The 27,562-nt window shown below is 49.2% G+C and overlaps 1 protein-coding gene across 1 annotated transcript; it reads right to left on the bottom strand.

Annotated features, from left to right (window-relative positions):
• LOC122379507 lies at positions 1-27,562 on the bottom strand. Its single transcript, XM_043361772.1, has 3 exons — positions 27,509-27,562; positions 22,691-22,965; positions 1-107 (listed from the first exon to the last, which is right to left on the bottom strand). Exons 1-3 carry the CDS (start codon positions 27,560-27,562, stop codon positions 29-31), a joined length of 408 nt encoding a protein of 135 aa, XP_043217707.1. The 3' UTR covers positions 1-28.

Raw genomic sequence — 27,562 nt, 5'->3', positions numbered from 1 at the left:
CTTGCAGAGCGTGCCGCCGCCGGCCATGTCAGAGCGGCGCGGCTGAGCGCGCGCTGTGCTGGGCCCAGCGGGCGGCGGCGGCCGGCATCAGACGCCGACCCGTCCACCTGCAACACACGGCACCGGTCGTCAGCGTCCACCTGCAACACACGGCACCGGTCGTCAGAGCGCGGTTTGTGGCTCATCTGGTCAGAGGTGGCCTCATCAAAGGCCGGCCGAGTCGGGCTCACGGGGTGTTTAGCATCCATGGCTTCCGCTGCCGTGCGGGCGCGGGCCAGCGGCAGCCGTCAGCCGGGCCGGGGCGCTGGCAGCCGCTGGCAGCGGGCGGCACAGCGCCCCGTCCCGGCCACCATGTGCACCGTCGTGCCGCCGACCCGCGCCCATCTGTTTTGAATCGCCGCCATCGTGCAGTAAATGTTTTCGCCGGCGGGCGTGGCAGCTGGGCGCGAAACAGCCGCCGCTACATCTGAGCCGCGGGTGACATCACGGCTGGCCCGGAGCCAGGCACCGGCTGACCCGGCCCTGCTCTGATCCCGGCCCTGATCCAGTCCAACCCTTGATATCACCCCTGATCCGAACCCATCTTTGAAACTAGACTTGACCCCAGCGATTTTCTGACCTCAGAATTTATCCGATCCAGCTCCAGCCAGACGTGTCTAATCATGACCGTAATCACGCTTGAAGCCTGTTTCAATTACTAATCTGAACTGACTTCTGACGTTTTCTTCATCCAACTATGCCGACCTACGACCGAACCCAATATACCTAGACTTGAGTGAAACCTTGTCCAAACTCTTTGTATATGTATTTGGTTGTCGACCCCAGTACCAAGTTCAAGGCGCTGCTACTCCTCGCTTTCTTTCTGCCAGAATGGTAGATTGCTTTGGAGATCCTTCCATTGACAACTTTTACGACGTGAATTCAGAACAGACGGAAATATTTAGATCAAGCGGTGAATGCAGTATGACCTTGACCTAAGTACAGGTTGTCCTTGTCATATCCTGGCGAAACCTGCCGTCAATGTTCAGCCCATCTGAGAGATACGTTCTGCTTCTTTCCCTGACCCTCGGTAACGCTGAGTGATGGTGCTCCATTTGCCATCACACGGTAGTGGTTAGTGCGGGCATCATTAGCAGTGCCATATTTCTTTCGCCACTGAGCCTGAGCGGGCCATCAGTACTGCCCTGAGCCGATGTCTGCCCGGCCGTCCCGACCCGCCGACGACGCTGGCAGACGGGCTCTCGGTAAGATAGGGCCTCGTCGACTGCTGAGTAGTGGGACGTGGCTCCGCAGCAGCCCCGATTTGTTGTCTGTTCGTTTTCAGTTTGATTAGATAACAACGTTCAAAGTGGATCGTTTGTGGAAGCCTAATGTCTGGTTTATTAGTTCTGAATTTATTGCGAGCCCGTTGAGCGCTATTAATTGAAACAGGCCGATATTTATGGAGCTATGCCGGCGGAGTCCGACTATTTGTTGTGACAGAAAATGCTGCGGCAAGTCAGTGATCTATGCGTGCAGCCTCGGTTGCAGGTTTTTATTGGAGAATAGCACCGCTCATAGTTTAAGCCAGAGAAAATAACCACGAGCACAACTGGCAACAGCTTGTTTGCTATTGTAAAAAATGATTATGTTGACCGAAATCGCTTCATTTTGTGATGTAGGTAGGTATCAGGTATGTTAGGAATGGAAAGTTAATTAATTGATGGCCGCAGGACTTCGCAACTCTGTCCATACGTGGCACTGGTGGGACGTGCCTGACAGGATGCTGTGCCGCACGGCCTTACAGTTTTGCCCATAGATGGCATTGATGGACCGCGCCTGACAGGATGCTGTGCCGCAGGACCTTCTAGCTCTGCCCATAGATGGCACCAGTGAGCTGCGCCTGATGGGATACTGTGCCGCAGAACCTTACAACTCTGCTCATAGGTGGCACTACTGTGTCGCGCCTGGCAAGATGCTGTGCCGCAGGACCTAACAGCTCTGTCCATAGATGGCACTAGTGTGCCGCGCCTGATCAGATGCCGTGCCGCATGGCTTGGGGAAGACCGCGCAGTAAAATGGCGACTTACAAGGGATCTGAAGCATGCATTTGTTTATCGTTGAGCACAACTTCTTGATTTGCTGCATGAATAATAGTGTTGACATAGAAACACGCACTGACAGGCTCGATCCGACCTCGTTGCACTCACCCAAACCCATCGAACCCCGGCCGGCCGTGGTGGTCTGCCCCACCGACCAGCCGGCCGTGCGCAGCGCTGGGCCCCCAGTCATCCGTTCGAGCCAAGCCGGTGCTGATTTATAGCGACGCACGTGTCATGTTTCTCGCCGCTGCCAACTCATAACTAATCCGGCGGGTCAGAATTTATCTGTGGCCGGTGACGGTGTTAGAGCGACATATGTCAGCCAGGAGCCGAGACCGAGGGTGCTCCATCACCCCTGGTCCGAGACGATGAGCGGAATACAACGCGTGCATCACCTCATACGTTCCTAATTATTTCCCCTCCAAGAACTCCGACAATGTTCCACTGTTCTGGGTTCTAGCAGCCTGGTTTGTTTTATTAACTGTTCACGGTGAAGTTGTTACAAACTGCTCACGGCTGTTGAAATGTTACCGAGCCGTATGCGATAAATGGCAGCTGTATGCAGGGCTTATCCACGCAGATGAACTTCACCGTGGGTGTGCTTTCGCCTTTCAACGTGAAGATTCAGGACTATGAATAAGCGTCATTGAACGGGAAACTGATTGGGTGCGGCGAGGGAGGATCGATCGATTCTGGCATGACACAAAAAAGTGATAGAAGCATTGTCCCCATCACTAATTACATCAAAGGTAAGAGTTCCCTGAGGCTCGCCGGCGTGTCAAATGTATACCAATCATCGGCGCCCTGTCGTGACAAACGACATTGCGGAGGTGGCGTAATGACGCCAGCGGCGCCGACTGACCGGCGGTCGGCCGGCCGGCTCCTATTCCGGTGCCAGCGCGCGGCGCGGCGCCGGCCATTCAGCGCCGTCACTGGCACCGCTGGCCGCCGTGCTCGGCTACCGTTCTACCGCACCGGGGGGGGACGGGGGGGGCGGATGTCGATCGACGAGGGGACGCGGTGGCCGACACATGTTCGACGCACGCTACCGCGACACCGCTACCGCCGCCCCACTGCCCGGCCAGTCTGCATGGCTCTGGAGATAGGTAGAACAGGGTGGAGTGGGCAGGAAGCTGGTCGGCAGTGAAGAAATAGCCAAAATTTAGGAAATTAGGGGAGTGGACACCGGCAACAAAACAGCATCGGATCCTCTTTCCAAATATTTTCAATCAAATACAACCTGAGAAATTTGGCCAACTATGTATTGAAGAGATATTTTCGCAAGAGCGCCTAGCTTTCTTTTACAAATTATAGGTACCTGAATGAATGATGAATTGTTTAAATGTATTTGATGGCCAAGTAATTGTAAAGTACACAATGTTAAAAGCTGTGGTTTCTGGCTGCAAAGGTACGGTTTGTAAATGACGAGATCATATCAATTTGCAAATAATTTATTATCTAAACTCTAATCCCATTCCACATTTTCTGCATGCGTCCCTTCTCCGGCTAGAATTCCCAACTAAAATCTTAACTCATTCCCATTCATTTCAAGGTCGCAATCAACTATACAAAAAGTAATGCCAAGAAAGTGCACAGGCAGCAATCAGAGCTCTGGAGTGTCCAATCTGGTCTTGCGAACAAGGGCTGTTGCTATAAACTAGGATCGTGTCCTTGACCCATAAATCAAGCCAGAACGGCACAAACAAATGCAATTGTATTCTGGTAATGCATTCAAACAACTGGCTTAGGAAGTGCAATAGCATAATGCAGTTGATAAATAGATTGTATGAAACGAAACAACGCTGCTCATGCTTGGCCTCACCTCATTTTCTCCAGCTGGCCTGAGCCAAACTGTTGTAATTGCATATATTTAAAAGAATGCAACTGAGACGACCTAGTGCAGCCCATAAGTCGGTGTAGACGTCACGTCATTATTGTTCCGTGTTCGGGCTGTAACACTGGCGTACATACATACCACGCCGCTGGTTATTCACCAGGCTCATTTCCTGTTCTCGCCACAACCTAAATTTGTCACGCATTTGCCGTGTAATGTCGCATTTTCGGTGTCGTGTAATCACAAGTTTCCTGAAATTCAAGATCATGACATAGGTTCATGTGACGTCCAGCATTTTCCAGGGGTATCGACTTTACCGTCGCCTAGCGAAGGCCATGTTTCCGATGTTTCCGCGGTTCACAGCCTGGGACAGCGCTCAGCGGCCGCGTCTAACAGCTGACCTTGTTGTCACGTGACCGGTCGGTCAGACCGCCTCAGGGCATTGTGAGTGGACGAGAAAATCTTTCGAGAAAATTTGGTAATCGGCATGCGTGGTTCCTAGTCATCAAATTTAAATAGCTCTATGTCCAGAGGGCTGTCATTCCATGGGCGTATTGATTCCAGTCTTGTACAATAAAGGACTCTTATCGTGCACCACAGTCCAAACGCAAATGATATCGTAATGGATGTCTTATCATTTCTGTGCGTTCCGTGCGTTGAAAATAACATATGTAAATCTCAGACGCTGAAATATGCGAACAGTCGTGCGCCTCCGGGGACATTAGCCCACATTGTTGGCCTTCTGTGTCATCAGTTTTCGGCCATTTCTTTTAGCTGAGCGCCGTCGGCGTCACCTTCGAACGTTTGTCATCGCTGTAGGACATGTGTCAGAACGTCATGGCGCGGAGAAACGCGGGGAGCCGTGATGACAGAGGTCGCCGCCACCAAACCGATACAGACATCAAACGGGAAAACGATAACACGTCTAGACATAAGAGCGCTCATGTGCTCATGTGCGCCGCTCACACGTGCGACAGAACCAAACGTCTTTTTCTATCCTCAGAAGGTAAGTACGAGTATAGGGGAAGTTGGGGGAACGCCGAAGACTTTTTTTCTGACGCCCGTAGCACGCAAGGTAGACAACATAAGCTATTCTTGTTGGCGTCATTCGAGAGGCCAGTCTTTTGCCTTTCAAACATATCAGGCGTATTTGATGAATTCGCATACCGTTAAGCGCACAAACTAAAAATATCAAAGAAGTGACTTTTTCGGCGTTGCCCCGGACTGCGGGGAAAGCCGAAAATGGGAGAAATGATCTACGGGGAATGCCGACATTGATGTTTTGCCATTTTATCTCAAACTTTATTCAGAATTGATCAAAGCTGACACGCGTTTTAAGAGCTTGAGGACGCGGTGCACACTGGAAGTTATAATTGTGTGATATAACAAGAACATGCCAGGTAAATAATTCCTTATAGGTAACAGGCCGTTGTGTCGGTTGAAAGTGTAATTTGTGTGACTAAAAATACGCGTTGCTTTTCTACAGCAGTAAAGTCCACGTAGCGTGATTTTAACACGTGCGTAATCGCACGTTTTCGGCATTACCCCAGCCTGCCATACTTTCATTTGCAGGCCCATAACTTTTCAACGTGCTGTATAAATTTCAAATAGGCAGCACACTTATGCAAAGACATGCTAAAGATTACTTGACCGAATTGGCCAGACAAATGGTAGCATAATGAGTAAGAAATGCAGCTTCAAAGGCGCATGTAGTACAAGGGAAACGTACCTTGAAAACGCTCTTGGCGCCCTCACAGTCGAAGTATTCCGAATGACGACTCGTAACAAACATGCGATAATTGTAGTCACTTAAGCTTCAGAGCATCACTGACAGGTGGCATCCATGTCTTACGGTTTTCGAAATATCTCGAATTTCGGCTTTGCCCCAACTCCGGCATTGCCCCAACTTCCCCTACCCACTCCATTCACGGACCTTGACCAGCAATCACCCTCACCGTCGTAAAATATGAGCAGTTCCTACGCATTTTAAATGTTTGAATAATAACATGACGTAAAACATGTCGCTGCGCTAATTCATCCTATCTCGTCTGATGATATTGTTTCTGATTCCGCGCCATTAGGACTGCAGCGGCAGCGGCGGACGGGGGTAGAACCAGGCGTGCATTAGAGGTGTCAAAATAAACGGCTGCCGCCCGCCGCCGGGGCCAGGGCCGCGGACTGTGTGAGACGCCGGCTGCACTTCTGCCCGCGGCTGATTTCAGCAAAACGGGCAGCCGCCGGCAGCCGTCAACCGGTCGGTAGAGGGGCTAGAAGCGGTCTTGCAGGCGTGATCGAAAGGACGTAAAGTTCCAGGAATATGTCGAAGAAATATCCCCATTAATACATTAACATGGCCATTGAAACATGGTAAATCATTTGCATTTTTAGGTGGCTCGGACTGGGAGTGAGTAGCATTGGTTGACTGCTCGTCACTTGTAAATTAATACCACGATGTGCTGATCCGTGAACGTAGGCTTTATCAACATTCTTATCTTGTCAAAACCGTTGATGCTCACATCTCATCTAATGCATTCTCATCAAAAGGACAGAGGACGTCCACCAGAAACCTGAGAGAATCCCAACACCCAAGTCCATTTCGTAGCAATAGGGACATTTCCAGTCTCGGCAGCGACACGTTTTCAGCGACCTCATCCCACAAATGATGCCATTCAGTCCTGGTGTAGTCCCGCCGTCCGAATGACCTGGCATTGAATACGAATGTCGTTCGGCACCCGCTGCAGAACTGAGCCGGTAAAAATAGAACTGAAGCTCTGCGGTAGTAGGTACAATGCAGGAATTCAATGCACTACATATTGACAGTTTCTTTATATTTACATCATGGAGGGGACTGGAGACAAGCTATAGGTCTTGAATGTTTGGGACTAAAATATTTGCTATCAATATTTGCGAAGGGTTGGACTTTTTAACCCTCGCCCATGTAGGGGGGGGGGGTTGGTGCAACCCCCCCCCTGAGGTTTTTCGGAAATAGTGTAAAAACGGCGGCGCGCAGCGCCGCCAAATTTTGGGTACCTTATGGGGCAAGCCTTGCGCATCTTTTGATAAAAAAAATTTGACCGGGTCATGTCAGGTCACGGAGTTATGACGTCACAAAGGGAACAGCCTCCGGCCGGATTTTCACAAACTGAGTGCCAACGCCCGAGGTTTCCTGCCGGTGGTACGGACATCGGTTGATGGATCGTGATGAAACTTCCCATGCATGCTGGGGCAAGTATTGGCTATCATATGGTATAAGAAACTTGACCGGGTCAGGTCAGGTCACGGAGCTATGACGTCACAAGAGGAACAGCGTCCGGTACTATTTTTGAAAAGCGCCCGAACCACTATTTTGCTAATTCTTGTCAGCTCAATTGGAATATGCAGCAATATTAGCTTCTATAGGGAGCAAATGGACCTCCCAAATCCAAAAATACAATCAGATTTCAAAAATTTAAATTTTGATTTTTCGAATTTCTGCCGCCGACTGTGACCTTGCCGACTTCCGGCGCTCCCAACGCGCCATTTTTAGAGCTAGGGAAACGAAATACATACCAAACGATAGAGAATTGATCAAGGAACACGATAGTGAAGGTTTCAAGTCGATATCTCCCACCGTTTTGCCGCAATCGCCGCGGAAAGTTGAAAAAAGTCTATTTTTCCGAAAATTTGACCTTTGACCGGTCAAAAGTAGGTCAAATGTTGACCTAGGACCAAAAAATATACCACCAATCGCGAGATCTCGGCGACAGCAATCCGATGGTCTTTTCCGCTAAGCTCTACGACGCTCCGTTTTCAAACGCCAAGGGGGGGGGTCGCACCAACCCCCCCCCCTGCATGGGCGAAGGTGGCAGATCGCCGTTTACGGGCGAGGGTTAATTCATTCAGAACTTATCTCAACGCAACGTAACTAATTGATGCAGATTTTTAGATGCTTTATACCTATAAATGAATAACTAACGTTACTTATCGACGTTCGTTAGGCGGCACGGGTGGACATCGATAGCAGCGCCTCTAGCGGTCACTAGGGAAAGCTGGGCTGTAGGCGACGAAATACCGGCTGAGTTGTTACACGTTGAATAGGTTTATACATAGACATCCGTCTTGTAAAAAAGTTGAACTTTTGCCTTCAATATTTCTAGAGGCAATTTTAGAAGTGATCTTCACATCTTGCAAAACCGTTTAGATTATTGTATTCACTCCAAGCCTTCCTTATTGTTCTTGATGATGCTGGAACTATTTATAATTAGTGTTAATCTAGCTTAGTAACGTAAGATATTGTGCAAACGATGGAAAAACATAAAAGGAAGATTTTAAATGCAATTGTATTTAATAATTGATGGTAGAATCTTTACACAGCAAGGAAAAGTTGCATGCTAACTGATAATTTAAAGCTCTTGGGGCCAGATGTTTTCTTCTTTCCTTACGTCGCCCCAATGGCCGCGAATACACTTGTGATAACGCCTATCGTGGTACTTCAGCGATGTAACATGTACATACCCAAACGTGTGCGTATGAAGCCGTATAAGGCACTGTATCGATCCGCACAGTGTGGATGTCGGCAGCGATCTCTCAGATCACATACAGTCACATGTAAAATCGTGCAGGCGTTGGGAAAGGACTCACAAAAGACCGACCTTGCTTTCATGTTTCACAGGTTCAGACTAGGGGCTTTCTTATAGCAGCATGCGGCCAACTGAGACTATGTAATGTTAAAACTCCACTCGTCAGCGGTTATCACTTATCAGTGATGTTTCAGCTTCATAATTAATTACAGAGCAAATGAAAATATTGCCGTCTGTGCTGCCGCTATCACGGCCCTCTGTTGTTTCCAGTGGCTGTTTACTGTGCGCGATATGAGCCGGTGGCAGACGGTGGGCGCGGGCGGCTGCCTCACGCTGTTTATCCGCCCCCCGCCGCCGCCACGGACGGTGGCCGCCCGTGGCACGAGCCCGCCGCCCCCGCCCGGCTCGGCCCGTCCTGCCCCAGCCCGCCCGGGCCGGTGTGTTAAAAATAAACGGTGCATAGGAGCCGGTGGCAGAGGCACGGCGGACGGCGTGCATAGGGGCCGGCGGACGGCGGCGAACGGGTCGGGCCGGCCGAGGGCGAGGGCACAGGTGGGCCGGCCGACCCCGGGTGGAGGGAGCAGCCCCGGGGCATAGGGCTACGTCCTAGAGGCTAATCAAGTGATCACCCTCCGAGCACCGTCGCTGATTCGGCAGCATCCCTCGCACACCCTCGCTGTGCTGCGCCGGAGCCGGTGACACGGACCGACGGGACAGTGTCCGTCGGACAGTCGGCGACCCGCGCCTCCGCCGCGTGCCGCCTGGACCGGCCGGCGGCGGTCTCGGTCGGCCCACCTGCCGTCTCGGCTCCCACCCAGCCGCTCCGTCTCGCCGTGCCGGCCCAATCTGTCGGCCGGCGGACACGGGCGCGCTGTCGGCCGGCGCTCCCACTCCGTCAGGCGGTGACGCCGATGGGCGAACCGGCCGGCGCCATCGCTCAGCGCCACTCATTGCGCCGAAACGCTCAGCGGCGCTCTGTTCCCGCCGCCGCAGCCGCCTCAAAACAACACCCAGATGACATTTCCATCCCGACTCAGGGATCGTGTGACCTAGTCCCTATCCATTGTGTTGACAGGGGAAACAAGGTTACGGGGCGACGCCTGGCTGGGTGTCAAAACGTTACTATCCGGCATGTAACGACGAGCACAGAGGCCTCTTGCACCAAAATACCTACCTTATAGGTATTTTGGTGAAAGATGCCTCTGGACCCAAACGCAAAAGGTTACGCTTTTGGGAGTTTAACGCTCCCTTTCTAGGCATCTACGACAAGAAAATTAGGTGCAGCTAACCCCCACATAAAAGAAATGCGATTTTTCTTATTCAGCTCTGAACCAGTGACCCGTATCCCAGTGACTGATCACTGCACAGCTCTATCCCAGTGAGCGATAGAGACCCTGTCCCAATGACCGTGACTGGACTGATCAGCTGACGCCGCGGCCAGTGCATCACCTCGTCTATCTCGAGCGCCGCCGCCGGCCGACCGACACCCTCCATTAGGCCGGGGCGCTCTGCCCTCCCCGGGCCATTGGGCTCACCATTAGCGGGTGCCGCCTCTCTGACGCCAGTCCGGCGCGGAAGTGCGCCGCTTAGCGCGCAGCCGCACGCGATAACGCTGCAACCAGTTGCTCCCCGCGCCAGACGTGTGGCGAGCGGAAGTGGCTGATGGGGATAGATGGATGTATGTGGTGTGTGATGCCTATGCAGTATGCATGGGGATATTATTGGGTTGTGATTGAGAGAGAGAGAGAGAAAGAGAGAAAGAGAGAGTGAGTGAGTGAGTGAGAGAGAGAAAAAAAGAGGGAGAGAGAGAGAGAGAGAGAGAGAGAGAGAGAGAGAGAGAGAGAGAGAGAGAGAGAGAGAGAGAGAGAGAGAGAGAGAGAGAGAGAGAGAGAGAGAGAGAGAGAAGAGGCAGGGAGGGAGGGAACTCCTGAAGATTATTCAGCAAAATAAAGCAAGATGCGATTGACGCTATCAATCAAAAACTGTTGTGATCCGATGTTCCTGCAAACAAACGAACAGCTAAACAAACTACACTAATGAAACAATTGTTTTCCGTCCCAAAGCTCATGATGGAGCATTGGGGCTCCGCGGATCCCGAGGTACTTCCGGTGAGACTTCGGATCCGAGTCACTCCGGCGCTCGTATCTCGAGACTCCTGACGGGGATGATCTGAGGTTGATGGAAAAGTTCCCTTCTTTAAAACGCACCGTTTAAAATCAGCATCAAAGTTCTTTCGACAACTGGAAGTGTCCGATTGGACACTTGAAGGTTGGGGCCCTCAGAACAAGCTCTGTTCAGACTCTGACACTGTCAACCCCTCCATTAAAACATCCGAGCTAGAGTTAATTATGCTAAATTATTATATTTGACCGAGAAGAGATATCAAATATAAGAGTTCTTTCGAATAGTTTTGGTATTACATAATGGCATGCAAATGACAAAATCGTTCTTTTTTCATAGGTTTAGTAGCAGGACGCTTCCATCAGCTGCTTATGCACAGGAAAAAGCAGGATTTTTTTCACGCATGGCATGCATTCGTGGGATCCGCCCATGACACTGGAGTAGAAAAGTATGAAATGTAAACGAAATAACGGAGTTCAGATGCGGATAGCATGCAGTGAAATATGTTTGAGTTTGTGATAAAAGAACATCAACGCCTGTCTCAAACGTTATCGGCTGCCGGTCCTTGGGGAAAGAGCTCATGCCGTGCGCGGTATGCGCTGTCATGTCATCTTGTGGTCTGAGGGGAGCAGCAGTGATAACACAGCCGGTATTGGCTGGCGATCGGAGACTGGTACTATCCGAATTGAATAACAGCCCGTTTACAAATGTGTCGGGAGGGCGGACGGCCGGCGGCCGTCTGTGCCAGCGCTGGGTCCACGCTCCATCGCGACTGGCCCGGCTCTGGATCGGCGGCCGGTGCCAGCACCATTGCTCACAGGCTGTGACGGGCGGCCGCCGTGCCCGCCTGTCATGTCGGCCCGCCGCTAATGGCGCTCCGTCCAATTAAATCCGTCATCAGGCCTGGAGCCGGTATGCCGATTGGGAGGCGGCCGATAGCCGCCGCCGGTATCGGCCCGGCCACTATGTCATCCCGTGCGGTCACCGTCAGCGCATTCTGCGCCCAGCCGGACGGCGGGGGGGGGGGGGGAATTCGGCGCGCGGCGGCGACACCGGCCCGGACAGGGTAATGGAGCGACGCGCCGCGGCCGGCCGCTGCCAGACGCCGCGACTCGGTTGCCAGATGAATCAATCGGATAGACGGTGACAGGGGCTTTGACAAGACGGCCGCGTCAGCACGTGTCGCTTATTTATAATGCAGCCCGAATGGATGGCCGGCTCGGCTGCTGGCGCCGCCGCCCCGACTGATAAACATACCAGCTGGCTGAGCGAGCTGCCGATGGCGGGTCACCGAGCAGCCCGCGGCCGTGACGGGGCCACCGTAACGTGACATAGGTCAACGGGAGGAGGCAGCGACGTGACACGGGTCACTCTGACGTGACTTAGGTCACCGTGACCCTGTACGTGATGTGAGGAGGTCACAGGGAAAAGTTTGTGACAGTCGCACGTCACTACAAACAGTCTGCGATGATACAACACAGGTCATTGGGGGACTGCCCGTCACCCGAGTCACTGAGCGTCAGAAACGACGTTAGGCGGCACGGGCGGACATCGATAGCAGCGCCTCTGTCGGTCACTAGGGAAAGCTGGGCTGTAGGCGACGAAATACCGGCTGAGTTGTCACACGTTGAATAGGTTTATAGCCATTCGTCTTGTGAAAAAGTTGAACTTTTGCCTTTAATATTTCTACAGGCAATTTTAGAAGTGTCTTCACATGGATTACAAAACCGTTTAGATTATTGTATTCACTTCAAGCCTTCCCTATTGTTCTTGATGATGCGGGAACTATTTCTAATTAGTGTTTCTAGCTTAGTAAAAGAACATACTGTGCAAACGATGAAAGAAGCATAAATGGAAGATTTTAAATGCAATTTTCTCTAACAATTAATGGTAAATTCTCTACATATCAAGGAAAAGGTGCATGCTAACTGATAATTTAAAGTTCTTGGGGCCAGTTGTTTTCTTCTTTTCTTACGTCGCCCCAATGGCCGCGAATACACTTGTGATAACGCCTATCGAACAACGGACGCAAGATGGTTCAATCAGACCGCAAAGGCTTAATATCGGCTCATACGGCTGCATAATAACACCGTCAGCCGAGTTCGCTTTACATATCGATCGCTGTCTTCAACAGCGGATCAGTTATCGCTGGCTACAATATGGGCTGTCCTGTCACTTTGGCTTTTTCCTCTTTTTATCGCCACAATAGGTATTGTATAAAGTGCGGCACGCTTCCTTTGTAGTATGCATGCAATGTTTAATCATTCAGCCTAGCATGGCATGTGATGCTATCAAAGAGACCCTGAGATTAGAGCACTTCACGGATAGGCTTTTTAGGATCCGGCCCGGCCCATATCCGGCAAGTCATATCCATATCCGCCCATTATCCGCCTTTCTTTGAATATCAGAATCCGGCCCACCCATGGCCCGTATTGCAGCCAAACTTCCAAAAAATATCCGTAATAATCCGTTTCACCAATAACTGGTTTCGCCCAAAACTGGACTAACAAATTCAATCTAAGGGACCAGACAGCCATACATCTCACAGACCATCATGGTTCCAAAAACCATGCTTATAAACCTAAAACCACATGAAAATCACCACATTGGTAAACTAGGTATCAATTTTTAACTTCAATGTTGAATGTTAAAATTTTGATCCGTTTTGAACCGGGTTCAACCTTCAATTCCCAAATCCGGCCCGCCCATATCCGTTCTTTTTTAACAAATTTAGAATCCAATCCTATCCAGTCCGCGGATTTATCCGTGGATAACGGATTTATCCGGCCCATGAAGTGCTCTACCTGAGATGCTTCCACGTGGATGTTTGCTCGATTTACCGATAATAAAACAGCAGCGCACAACAACCGTGGCGCGAACACTGGCACCCCATGTGACCAGTCGGCATAAACAGCACCCGACAGAGCCATGCCGAGAATGTTTGTAAACGATTTGTCAGCAACGCATGGCACAGATCCTGGAATGGTGTTTTGTGCTAATATCTGCGCTGAATGACTACATTCGAGCCACAAACAGATATGTTACAAAAGTTCATTTGAGCGAACAAAATGTGTCGCAAAAGATCATCGCATAAAAAGTGACATTATCGCTTTCAATCTTAATTGATTTCTGCTAATTTCGTCAAAATTGTGAGGCTAGTCATGTCATGGTAGTTAACCCGCGCCGCACTGGGGGGGGGGGCTATTCATAGCCCCCTCTCCCATTTTTCTGCAATAACTTCCAAACCGCTTGACGTATCGACGCCAAACTTTCCGTACCTTCGGCTGCATCAATTTGACACCTTGTATCAAACTATGAACTTCGTGACTACCATAGGTCGGCTGGAAATGACGTCAGAGTGACGTCATGTTCGGCCGATTTCGACGCAAAACATTGAACCACGGCAATCACTCCCAAGAGCTCAGTTTTTATGCTAGATCCGATTTCTTTGCATGAAAGCACTCAGAATAGACTGCGCTATCAAACTGCTATCTCAGAGTTTCAAAATTTTGAAACTTCGAAAATTTTGTATCATAAAATTCAAAATTTATATTTCTATATTTTTTCAAAAAGTTTTTGATTTTGCGAAAAAAGCGGAATATATGTGAAAGAATGCATGCTTATGATTAGCTCTAGCAAGTTTTAGCTAAATTCTTCAAAAATGGCCAAGTTATACGCATTATTGCAAAAAATTCACAATTATTAATTTTTCAAATCAATTCTTCAGTACGCATTTGACATCGTACACCAATATAAATAGCACCATCGTGTTCCTGAGCTCCAACTGCATCCAATTGACACCTTTTTTGTTGAAAAATTTTAACTTCAAAATTTGACCTTTTTTGACCTGAAAGTGACCTGACCTAAGCTAAATTCGACTCAAAATGACCTCGATTGACACAGACAATATCAAATTCGAAATCTATGGCCTAAATGGACCATAAAACATGTGTCACGTGACCGACACATGATATAACATTTCCGTGACCTGTGATGACCTGACCCTGACCTGAAAATCGAGGTACAAGTTTGATACCCTCAGGGTCTCTAAAGCATCTGTTCACGAGTGTGTAAACCAAAAATAAGCCTGATCTGACTTGTAAGACGGCGGCCAGAGCCCAAAATGTGAACCAGCCGAAATGCTAATAATTTTTACTTTGACCTGACCTGTGACGTCATCGGTGACCTCGAGGTCAGTGAAATCAGGTTTCGCACGACAGTTTTTCCGGGACTATCAGACCCTATTTGCATTTTGACGATCGGCCCAATAGTTTCGGAGTTAGGAGGGGGGGGGGGCTATGAAGAGCTCCCCCCCCAGTAGGGCGTGTTATAGGCAGACCCCAGTGTGGCGCGGGTTAAGGTCATTCAAGTCATAAGTAGTAAAAAGTAGTCATGGTCATTTTCATACGTGAGGGTACAGGTCTCGCGAGATTAAGCGGTAGGTTTTGCACTTTTACATTTCCGGTTATATCTCAGAAACTAATCGATCTACGATGAAGCCATTTTACACGATCATGGTCGGCTTGTTACCCAACAAGTCGATCGCATCTTCAACACTTAAAAGCTAAAGACGACGAAGATATAGCCTGAAGTACACTAAATTTTCTAGGTGCAAAACCTACCGCTAAAACCCGCGAGCCCTGTACCTACTTACATAACGCTACCATTAAGTGTGTTTTAAAAGGAAAACGGTGCTTTCCGGTTTCACAAATGTCGGGCTGGCGTCGGGCTCAATATCGAAGTGCCGGGGCCCGTACTCTGACTTTCGCCCAGTGCACGTATGTGTACTGTCGGACGCGTGACCATTTCAGTGCGGGGGTCGTTCTGCTGGAAGGGCTGACGATCTAATCTAATCGTCGGAGCCTGTCGCCACGGGTCAGGTCACGTGGGTTTTTACTTCAGCATGGGCGTCAGCTTGAGCACGGCTGGGGCAAGGCCCTACATACCGGCTGGGGCTATGAGTTCCGGCGTATGAGTGGCCATTGGCCAATTGTGGGGAAACTTTTACTTACGTTACTTCTACAGTTTTCACTAGGTGGTATAGATGCGATTTTCAATTGTATATATACTAGTTATACAACCAATTCTTTGCACTTAGTGAACCTCGATACCCTTTGGTTTAGGAACTGTATTATGTAACGATTTTCAATGCAGTATTTCACATTGGCAGGCTCAACTTTCCAGCTACGAGTATGCTGTCAATGCCTAAATGGCTATGCTTATGCAGATGTAAGTACTTTGATGGAAAACTGGGTTAGTTTGCTCCTGCATCGACGACGATCTTGTGCTGAGGCCTCTTGCACCAAACTACCTAGCTAGGTAAAATCGAAAAACCGGTTTCAGAATAAGCTAATCTAACGGTGGTAAATTTGTTTGCAATAGCCCAATACATAATCATACATGTGCTTGCTAAATTTTGCACGCAAATTGTTACATTTGAGACTTGGACTGGGTATACGATGCAAAATAATCCAAGCATTGGTGCAAGAGGATTTTGGTGCAAGAGGCCTCTGATGTGAAATGCTTATAGAAGTGAAACTTACCTCTATTACCTCTATTACGTTTTGTAACTCCCATTTGAGTGATGCCTCGATAGTTTTCGGACACATTGCAGAGATCTCGGTTACGGTTATTGTTATTGTTTATTGTTATGGTTATTGGCCGGGTGGAGATCAGCCGGCAGTTTACAGCGGGGAACCACGAGCCGCGTCATCACGGATCTTTGTTGAAGGCCTGCAACATCAGAGACAGCTCAGCGAGGGCACATTGCCGCCGGGGCCGTCACGGCAGATGCGGTCAGCGGGTCTCGCCGGCCCGGAACCCGGACGCGACACGGCCTGCCAACGTAAACTTGGCATGACATTGACTCCCTCCACCCGCGGCACAAGTGTACCGGGAATTGATGTTTTCAGCAAAGTCGTGCCGTTACTCGCCGGTGTTCTATTGCGCCGGCAGCCGCCAGTGCCGATCAAAGGTTTGAGGTCGTGGTGGGAAGGGGGAGGGGGAGTGGGGAGTGGGAGGGACTGGCAGCACCAGCTGAGGAGTAGCCCACAGCTCACAGGAGGTGCTCACACGCAGGTGGTGCAATGCTGCACGGGGGTATGTAACGGGGTTGGATGTCGGCTGGGGTATGGTAACACACAGCCTCGCAGCGCACGGCGCAGGGTCGTGGGTCGGCTGCAGGGAACCGGACAGCACCTCATCAACACACGTGCAGCAGGGTGCAGGGTAGCCAAGGATGAGGTATGCACTACACACCTGGTTATTTAACTCACACCCGTAGGGCTATTGGTGGACACTGCCACCCGTAGAGGGGAGCCGTTTTATCCCCTTCCCGCCTAAGATCTCAGAAAGTTACCGACCGATTTTCAAAATTTAAACAGCGTTCGATAAACAAACAGCGTTCGATTGGGCGACTAGATTGTGACGCAATTTCATTGACCTAGGTCTAACCGATGATGTCAGAGGTCAGGCCAAAGGTTGCATTTGTGACCAATTACAGACATTCTAAGAAATGTTTTTTTTTAACATCGAGTAATTGAAAATCATCGATGGAGCATTGTTTGTCTTATGTATACTTTGCTACCTGAGGTCACTGATACCAGGTCAGGTCACAGAGGTCAGGTCACTATAGGGTCAAAACATGAACAGTGAACACAACTATACTAGGGTCGTGTTATGTATGTTTTATTACCCATTTTATATTTTAAGTTCAATGGTGTGGGTTAGACGACCGGGCTCCTTAAGGTTGCGTTCTGGTGAAGGTCAGGTCAAGGTCAGGTCAAAAAGGGTCAAATTTTCATAGTTTATACGTTGCATAAAAGGGTACCTGTTCGATGCAGCTCGCCACGGGAAATCCAATGGTGGTCTTAGTTTTGCATTGAGTGCTCTAAAACGGCTAAAAATTAAGTTGGAAAATTTGACGTCACCAAGTTTGAGTAATCTTTTCGCCACAACGTAGCCAAAAAAGAGGTATTGATCTCAAATTTGGTAGGTATGTCGATTGAAGAGCTCAAGGTCTATAACATATTCCGTTTTTTTAACTTGGAAATTTTTTGAAATACTTCTTTATCTCTGGTAGGGTTGAAGTCCAGAAATATCAAAATCCATGATTACAGTCTTGTGGCTGGGTTAATTTTACAACTTTCATGTCTCAAATTTTTTTCGGTATCCTAAAAGCTGTAGAAGTGACAGCTCTTCCCGTTAACCTTCCAGGCGGTGGGGGGCATTTTTTGCCCCCCCCCCTCTTTAATTTTTTTTAATATATCTCGAGAACCGCTACGCCGATCGTCACCAAACTTTCAGTACCCTCCCGGGAGCAGCTAGCGCACATGGTGACCAAATTTGTTTCCAAAGGCTATGATAGGTTGGCCGCTAATGACGTCAGAGTGACGTCATTTTTGCCATTTTCGACCCAAAAAAAGTTTTCGCGGGAAGAGCTGTCAGGCCTACAGCCTTAGAGATACAGAAAAATGTTTCAGACATAAAAAGTGTGGAATTAAAAGGGCTACAAGACTGCTATTTCGGTTTTTCGAATTTTTTTGGATTTTGACCCCCAAAAATCAAAAAAATAGATTTTTTGAATATAATAGCCGAAAAAAAAACAAAAAAAAATGAATTTCGAAAAAAACGGAATATTTGTGATAGTCCCTACCGCCTTCTATCTGCATACAAATTTGAGATCGATATCTCTTTTTTTTTGGCCACGTTATAGCGAAAAAACTGTTCAAAATTGATGACGTCAAATTTTCAAACTCAATTTTTAGCAATTCTAGACCTCGTAGCGCAAAACAAAGACCACCATTAGACTCCCCGTTACGAGCTGCATCGAATCAATACCCATTTTATGCAAAAATATCAACTTTGAAATTTGACCTTTTTTGACCTGACCTTGACCTGACCTCCACCAGAAAGTGACCTAAACCGTACCTGATGGTCTTATAACCAACACCATTGAGTTGGAAATGAAAAACTGGCCATAAAACATGCATCGCATAACCTTAGTAAAGTTGGGCTCATGTGGTGACCCTTGGTGACCTTTGGTGACCTGACCTGTGACCTGACCTGGTATGACCAGTGACCTCTGATAGCAACATATGTACTAGACAACCGACGCCTTATCGCTGATTTTCGACAAAATGCGTTTTACTCGGTGTTATAGCGCTTTCCCTAGAAGCCCCGTGAACGGTGAAACATTTTATCTTTGACCTGACCTGTGACGTCATCGGTAACCCCGAGGTCAATGAAATTTGGTTTCCATCGACAAATTTGACAGGGCTATCGAACGCGGTTTGAATTTTCCGGATCCGTCTAGTAGTTTCGGAGATACGGGGGGGGGCAAAAAATGCCCCCCCCCCCCCCCACCGCGCGAAAGGTGGCTGGTAGGCCCACCGCCTGCCGGGTTAAACTTTTTTTGGGTCGAAAATGGCAGAACATGACGCCATTCTGACGTCATTTGTGGCCAACCAATCATAGCCTCGGGGCTATGACCGAGACACCGTCTGTGAGAATCATAGCCTCACAATTTTGGGCACAAGGTGTAAAAGGAGAGGTCCTGAACGTTTTTTTTATAAATTTAGTCCGAATCTTTTGATGGGAAGGATTCACAAGGACAGAGCCACCGCTAAGCGAAGCTTGTTGCGATGACCCTGCCCTCTACCCTCCGATCGCGCAATTCCGATTCTATGGCAGAATTTAGAGTCCAAAGTTTAACGTGCGCACAAAGCCGCGCACGGCCCGTCCCCTCGCTGACTTCGCCTGGCTACGGCCTGCCACCAACCGCAACCATACCTGTCAGGAGGCCCATAAATGTCGAGCGCCCGTCGCGCTTCGAACCCGGACTGTCATAACCGGGAACGCGTGCTCTCACCACGCGGAGTCCAACGCTCTAACCAACTGAGCTACGGGACCGGCAAAAGTGGGGATATCGTTTATACGTTTAGTGGCGATATCTACAGAATTTTAGGAGACATCGACAGAAATGGAGAGGAAGCCGTTTGCCCCCCCCCCCCCCCATACGGGGCGCGAGTTAATGGGACGACCATCACAGGGCACAGCGTGACAAAGCTGCAGGCGAGCTGAATAAAATCGTCAGCACACAGTAGCCGTTTTCACGACACGGCTATCTGGCAAATATTTTGTTACATTTGGTGTGTTTGGTTAATTTAGTTCCATAACTTTTCTTAGAAGGTTTTTAGCTGCGGTAGCGAATTGGTTTTCTATGTAAGTACATACGCCGAGAGGGGGAATGCGCCAACTTCACCGATTCCCCCCCAATTGAGCTAAAGGCTAGTGGGGAAAAAGGTGTACGTCGTTACAAGACATAGCAGCTGGTGCCCGATTTTAAGGTCTCATGTCAAGGTCATTAGTTCAGGTCAAGTGCCCAATTCCCAAAGGAATTGATCTGGTTTTCGTGACTATGCAACTTCGCAAGGAAGCATCGCAGAGGCGCGAGTTGGGCACCATCGTGCCATTTTTCGGCACCATCGGCATTATGCACCACTAGTGCGTTGGATTATATACTTTTGTTTAGGCGAGGTCAACTTAGGATGTTGACCCCAGGTCAGGGTCAAGTCAAAGTCACTTAGGTCACGAAGCTGGTCGAAGGATGGCATATCACATATCATTCGAGTTGGCATGGGTCCATTGGTGACTTTCCCGACCCGCGTACCTACTCAGTTTGATCGTGACTTATTGACGACAAACTTCGATAAATTTAGTGACATGCATATGACGTCAAGCAAGATCACCAACCCAAACAGTAAGCATGACGACCTTTCGGAAATATCCGAAATATTTAAGTTGTGAGACCTTGGAAACACTGAGTCTCAATTTTCATCTCCCTGTGCAAGGCCCTTTGGCACTGAGGGCGTTGCGAAGTTAAGACATTTTTTTATTGTTATCACCGTGCAGAGGTTTGCTCATGACGTCCCACGTCAGTGACCTAAAATCGCGGTTGGCATCACAAAAACCTGCTCTGATCAAAGATCAGATGAGCCAGCTTGCAGTACTCTATCGCCAGCGCGTTCTGGGCAATCATGAAAAACCGTCAGGGGCGGCACTTGTCCTCCCCCCCCTCCCCGGCCTGCCAGGGTTAACCCGCGCCCGGCTGGGGGTCCTGGATTTCCACGCCCTGCTGGGGGGGGGGGTGTTTGAACACCCCCCCCCCCCTTCTAACTTGGCTCCTGGGCCACGTAGCGATACGCGGAAGGCGGCGTTCGTAAGAGCGTAAAAAATAATGAGGAAATCACTTCGGCCAATTTTTTGGTCAGGTCAAAGGTCAGGTCACCAGAGGTCATTGAAGGCAAAATTTCGCCGATTTCCAGGTCGAATGTCGACAATTTCCAAGAAGCTAACGCATAGCTCGGGAACCAATAGAGCTACAGCGCCGCAGAAAAGCGCATTCGATAGCCCTATTAACGCCCTTTCTAAGTAATTTTCTCAGATTTGACCTACCGTCAACGGTTTTGCCTGCAGGGGGCAAAAACTGCAAAAATAGCCGATTTTTTCGCAAACAGTTTTTCTGCAATAACTTTTGATCCAAGCCTTGTACGAGCTTACTTTTACCAGCATCGTGTTCCTCTCGTCAAGACGCATCGAATGAACTATAACTTGACCTTGAAAGATCAACTTGAAAATTTGACCTCAGGTCAAGGTCATGACCTGACCGGAAATGGTCATGTTGCATATCAGTCGATCCGTATCGTCGAGCTGAACACATCTAAGGCGTTTTCATCGCTCTAGCATGCCTCTATCAAAAGTTATTTGTGAAAAACTGTTAGATACCATTCGTGACCTAAGATGACCTCAGGGCATAAACAGGGGTCACGGACACCATTTCCATGTTCAGTGTGTCCAAACCACTTGTAATTCAGTGTTTGGGAGTGTTTATAATGTCTTTCGTCCAAAAGAGGCGCATTTCAATTTTCTCCCATTGACTTATAATGGGGAGGTCGCAAAATTGACCTGACCTTAGGTCATCGATATCAAAATTCTGAGATAAACATTTTGTACATGCTATTGCTCTTAGCAATCGCTGAAAGTTTCAAAGCGATCGGTCACTCGGTGTAGCTATGACAGACATTGAAACTTTTTATGAGGTGAGGTCACTTCAAGTGACCTGGTGACCTGACCTTGAATGACCTTGGTCTGAAATTTTCACAACATGTGTAGAATTGATGTATGATAAGGTGTACCAAAAACGGCGGCGATCCGCGCCGCCGTTTTTGAGATATTCGCGAAAAACCACAAGGGGGGGTGTTCAAACACCCCCAGCAGGGCGCGGGTTAAAAGTGCTAGGCATTTAATTTCTGTATTAACGGATTCACATCAGCTCTCGGGTTGTGAGGAAATTCGTCCAAGGTCTTTTGGCTTCTGATGACCTCTGTTGACCTATCTTGGAAATGTACCCCGAATAGTTGAATGGTTTGTTACGGACGTGTGTATCCGCCGGCTAAACAGAACTTTTGTATCACTACGGACGCATCACCCGACCAAATCCCCCTCACCCTAGTCTACCATTAACCCACGAGCCGCTGGGGGATGCATAAAGTTGCCCCCCCCCTTACGTTCTGTGGAATATCTCTAAATTTAATGACCTCTTATTGTGCTCCAAGCGGCAAACGGGTCATATGACATGACGGGTGAAGACGCGCTATGCTCAATAGCTTCAATTGGCATATAACCTAGAAGACTGAAAATATTAAGTAATTAGGTACACTGCTACTAATCCACGGTTGCAAAACTAGTCGCTCCGACAACTAGCTAGAGAATTAGCTTCCACAAAGCCCGCTGCTACGGTTAAGAGCAATCTCTGTACACCATCAGCTGCGGCCAATCGAGCCACCACACATCGGGAGCCGTCCGGTAAATCGCTGCCGGCGAGTTACGATGTAGCATTCCCCGGGGCCGGCGGCGGCTCGGCCCGACATCGTGTACGTATACCGAGCGCCGAACACTATCGACCAGAAGCGCCGGCGTCGCGCGGTGAGGTCGAGTTTCAGATTCACCATCACGGCCATATAAAACCAGTCGACCCAAAATTACGCCCATTTCATCCAGATCAAGTCTAAGTGCGCCAAGCTACGCGCGAGTACCTGTGAATCTCTGGTGGTCCGCCGTTGTCCGCTGGTGGTGGCCCGGCGGGCTCTGCCGCGGGTGCCGACTGAGCTCCGAGCTGTGTGACAACTCCTTCCTCCGGGTGAGCCTCACGCGCAGAGGCGCTCCGAACACCGTCTGGCCAGTCCACTCGGCCCGCACACCGCACACGCTCCTGAGCCGGCGGCTCCGCTCGCGCCGCGCACTGCTCGGAGGCCGGGTCACCGCGCGCCGCACCGCACACACTCCCCGCCGCCACCGGCTCCGACTGAGCCTCGTCGGCGGCGACGCGCCGTCGGTGACCGGCCCGTCGGCCGCGACGAGGCCAGGGGCGTTCCCCGCCCCCGGCCCCGCCCGGCGGCGGGAGCCGCGCTGACTACCGCCGGGCGCGCCGCACTGCACCGTCCTTCCATGGAACTGGAAAGCACGCGTCACCGGCTCGCTCGGCGCCGCTCCAACATCCCCCGCGTGCCGATTTGGTTCCGGCAGTGGTATTCCCGGTTTTGAGTCATGCGGCGGCATTCCATTGAGGCTCACTCAGTCCCCTCCCCGGGACTGGCATGCCGGTGGGCGGTGTAGGACACATGAGTTGGAACGAAGGGGACCGTAGTGACAGAACTCGGCCTCATTCAGCTCCATAGGATTGTGGTTTCTTCAAAGGACACCAATTCGCCAACAATATCTATTATTTCAAGCACAATCTAAAAATATGCGCTTTGATGTCCAAAATAATATTCGTTTATTACCAACGAGTGAGCGCATGCCGAACAAAAGCCATCTGTGGCCCGTAAATAAAGAAAGCAATTGACAAAGGGACACAGTCTGCCTCAAGTTCACACCATAATGTTTTGTTGGCTTCAGATCACAGTCGCGGGTTTGAAAACGCACTACCTGGGTTCATGAGCAGGATTTCCCGCCCTGTTTTAGCATGCCGTCAAACACGAGAGCGTAACTATCAGGGCATCTCGCGAGAGTACCTATACAAAGGGTTCATTCGATTGAACTCCGCCCAATCTGACTCCGGCAGCCAAATACTCTATCCCAGGTCGTCAGATGGCTTCGTAACGTTGCAATGTGAAACACGTTGGTGCGAATAGTTACGGTGCAAATTGCAAACAATTGACACTTTGTGCATGTTGTCTAATGCCTGCTAAGTTTTTTTTTGACAGTTCCCGAAATTATATCACAGGCCCCTGCCCTTATTTATAGACGACTATAAGTTGCAGCCCCGTTGTAAACGATCTACGCTTAGAAAATAAGGCTTAGCTAACACTTTGATGATCTACGCCGCTTTTTCTGGTCGGTTCTTGGATTTGAAGGCCGACGACTGCGGACTATTCCGCCGTCAGGAAATTCATTGACCCTTGCTGTCTGAGGGGGTTGATGCCTCAACTTGACAATTTTCTAACGACTGCTCGGTACACGTTGGTGATAGAAAGCTGAATGCTTACATACCTGATATTTAATTCAATCTGGATCTTGGGGCACCTTGTGAATGGAAATATGTTGCATGCTCAGGTCAGGTCAAGTCAGTGACTTATCACGTCGTACTAAGTGCACGGTCCAAACATGTAGCAGCTTCGTAATGCCCTCTGTGCCAGAGAATCTGCCGCAATGAGATGCAACTAACTATACCTATGCTCAAACATTGAATGCTCCAAAAGCAGAAGCGAATTTGGATGTTTGCTCACAAATCCCAGTTGCAGTTACTTTAACCCGCGCACCGACGGGGGGGCGGATATCCGCCCCCCTGAGGTTTTTCGCAAATAGCGGGAAAACCGCGGCGCGTAGCGCCGCGAAATTTGGTATGACTATTCCCTCATCAATTTTACACATGGTGTGCAAGTTTGAACCTCCTACCTTTCAAGGTCACCAGGGCCTAGTTTCATAAAAGGAATTACTTACGGCGTTCCGTCAATTATGCCAGATTTGGCGTATTTGATGCCAATTCGGTTTCATAAAGCCGGAGACCAGAGTAATTCACGCCATCGAAATTACGGAGCTTCATTTACGGTAAATGCTCGAATCCGGACCAATCGATGCCATTTGGGTTTCATAAAACGACGTAATTAACGCCAAATATTTTATCAAGTTCTTGATATCAGTGGTGTAAACTACGCACAAAAATGTTGCGTGAATTGGAATTAATGTGAAGATTCGAATCTAATTTTTAATATATTTTATAATGTTGAGCCCGTTGAGGAAGAAAGAACAGCCAAAATGAGAAAAAGAAACTGCAAATCTTCTGTACCAGTCGCTTTTTGTGGCAGCTATCGGAATTTTGTTTATTCGCCGCGCCGCGCCACTTTCGTAGTAAGGCACTTCTGCTTAGCTGGCTTTCTGCTGTTTTCAATATATTGATTTAATAAAGTTTGGTCATCAATATCAATTTTGTTTTTTCATAAATAATTTTTAAGATTAGAATTCAACATAATTGTTTTATAATTTCTCGTAAAAAATAAGTGTTGACACGAAATTGTAATTTGTAGGACGCTTGATAAATTACGGCAACTACGCAAATGTGCTTAGTTACGGAGGTGTAAACAATTCCGTTTGTGGCTTTGTGAAACCGCTTCATTTGCGCTCCGTAGTTTGAAAGGGTGTGAATTACGGAAAGGTGTAAGTTACGGCAGAGTTTTATGAAACGAGGCCCAGGTCACTTTGAATGACCCAACCTCAAGTCACTTTTTTGCAACTTTGTCACCGTGCCAGAGCTACAGTAGATGTCGGAGGCCTTTGAAAGTCGCAGGATGTTATAAGGTCATTAGTAGCTACAATTTGTATATCTCGGAATTTTGATATCGGTGACCTAAGGTCAGGTCAATTTCGCGACCTCCCCATTATAAGTCAATGGGGAAAAAATCAACTCCCCGTTTTTACCACTAAAACGGGTCAGAATGGCCCCATATACCATACATGACTTCATATACGATCAACCTTCACTACCTTGAGGTCTGTTTTGCTGTTGGGCAGCTGTGAGGTCATGTGACGTCATCAAAGGTCACCAAAGGTTTTTGGCCAATAACTCCGTACAGGAACAAGATACAGACGCGTGGATGGTCTCATTGTGTTCAGCTCGTCAAGACGCATCGAATGATATACATGATGACCTCGAGGTCACGTGACCTGAGGTCAACCTTTGACCTTGACCTTTCGAGGTCAACATATATATCATTCGATGCGGATTGACGAGAGGATTACGATGATGCCCTTAGTTTGTTCCTATCTTGACTAATTCGAAAGTTATTCGAGAAAAACTCTCTCCATATCTAGCGCCGCCATTTTGAGTTTTTTCGACCCCTGTGACGTCATCTTTGACCTGACCTGAAAACGACTTTTGTAAAAATTGTAGATCTTGACCGTGCGTATCCGATGCCGTTTACCGCTTGTCGCTATCTTGCTTCGTTCTCGAGATCTCAGGGGGGGGCGGTCATCCGCCCCCCCCCCCCCCGTCGGTGCGAAGTTGGCGCAGACCCCCGTCGGTGCGCGGGTTAACTGAGCCTGCATCCTGCACTGCTGCAGGTGGCCGGTCCGGTCAGAGTAGTGTGTCGCCTGCCGTCCTGACGGCTCCCAGCTGTCCGCGATGGACCCGCCGAGAGAGACCCCCTGTGGAGTGACAGCTCCGTCAGCCGACGCCGAGATTAGCCGTGTTCCGTGACACGGTCAGGGTCTGGTGACCGAGGCTGGGGAGTCACGCGGGGCGCCGCCGACTGGAGTCAGGTGGCCCTACACCGCGGATTGTTGGTGCGTCAACGAGAGCCAGGTGGGAGTGGAATGAGGGTCTCGTGTCGGTGCATGATTGGACTCAACTTAGCAAGGCTTGCAAATGTATGCGGTCACAGTCCAGCGATCGGAGTTTCTTCGAGTGCGGAATTAAGTGAAACCATTTAGGTAAACAACAAATTAGGGCACAAATCAGGCCTCATGGCTCTATGTCTAGGGATGTTTGCTGTTTGGGATGCAGTCTGGGGCGCTGAGGGGCCATTTCTGCCGCTGCCGTATATACGCAGGTTATCGGAGGACCTGTCAGGAGCCGCCGGCGGAATGTGACCTGGGTCGTCGATAGATGGCACTGCTGTCACCGACCGCCGCCCGACGAGCGATGGTCCCCCCTCCCCCGGGTCACGTGAGCAGCGGTGATTGGGGGGGGGGAGATATGACAGGTGCCGGAGCGCGATCAATCACCCCTCGCGAGGGCCTCCCTCCAGTGACAGCAGCGGCCGCAGTCTGAGATCTTCATTAGTTTTTTTTTCAGCTTGAGTGCGATCCTTCGAAACAGAATCGTTGACTGCTTAGTTAGAGCCTTTCTGATATGCTCGAAAACTTTTGAAACATTCAGAGTCTCAAGTTTCCAAAAAGCTGGTTTGAAGAGATCTCAGAGGAATTACATGTATGATGCTGAAAGTGCTATTGCCTTTTTTAAATATGGATCAGTGAATACTGAATATGGATCAGCAAATTTGGTCACATCTTCCTTTGCACGTAATCATAACTTTTGGCAAAAGCCATCACACCTTTCTTATTTAATTTATCTGCTTGCCACACCATGGGCCGATGTTTAAAATTTCAACACCTGTGAAGGAGTAGCGACTTGCCCGATTGAGCAAGTGAAGCTTCCTGTTACGATTACGAGAACTAGCCCATTTAGAATATCATCGGTGCCGCAATTTACAATATGTAGAGAAAGGCATGCAGTTTAGCACGATAAATCAATAAACATCCATTTGCAAAGCCAATGGTACTCGAAGGATGTAAAAGTCCGGAGAATTTAACCTTTAATAAACATCAGAAACCTGACTTTGGCCCCACAAACATACGTTCACCATGATTTTTTGCGCTCTTTTCGAGTGTCGCTTGTCGTGCGTGGTCAT

Source organism: Amphibalanus amphitrite, unplaced genomic scaffold (assembly GCF_019059575.1).
Source record: "Amphibalanus amphitrite isolate SeventyFive unplaced genomic scaffold, NRLGWU_Aamphi_draft 000079F_arrow, whole genome shotgun sequence".
NCBI lineage: Eukaryota > Metazoa > Arthropoda > Thecostraca > Balanomorpha > Balanidae > Amphibalanus > Amphibalanus amphitrite.
Note: the sequence above shows the minus strand (reverse complement) of the source record. Positions and strands in the feature narration are given on the sequence as shown.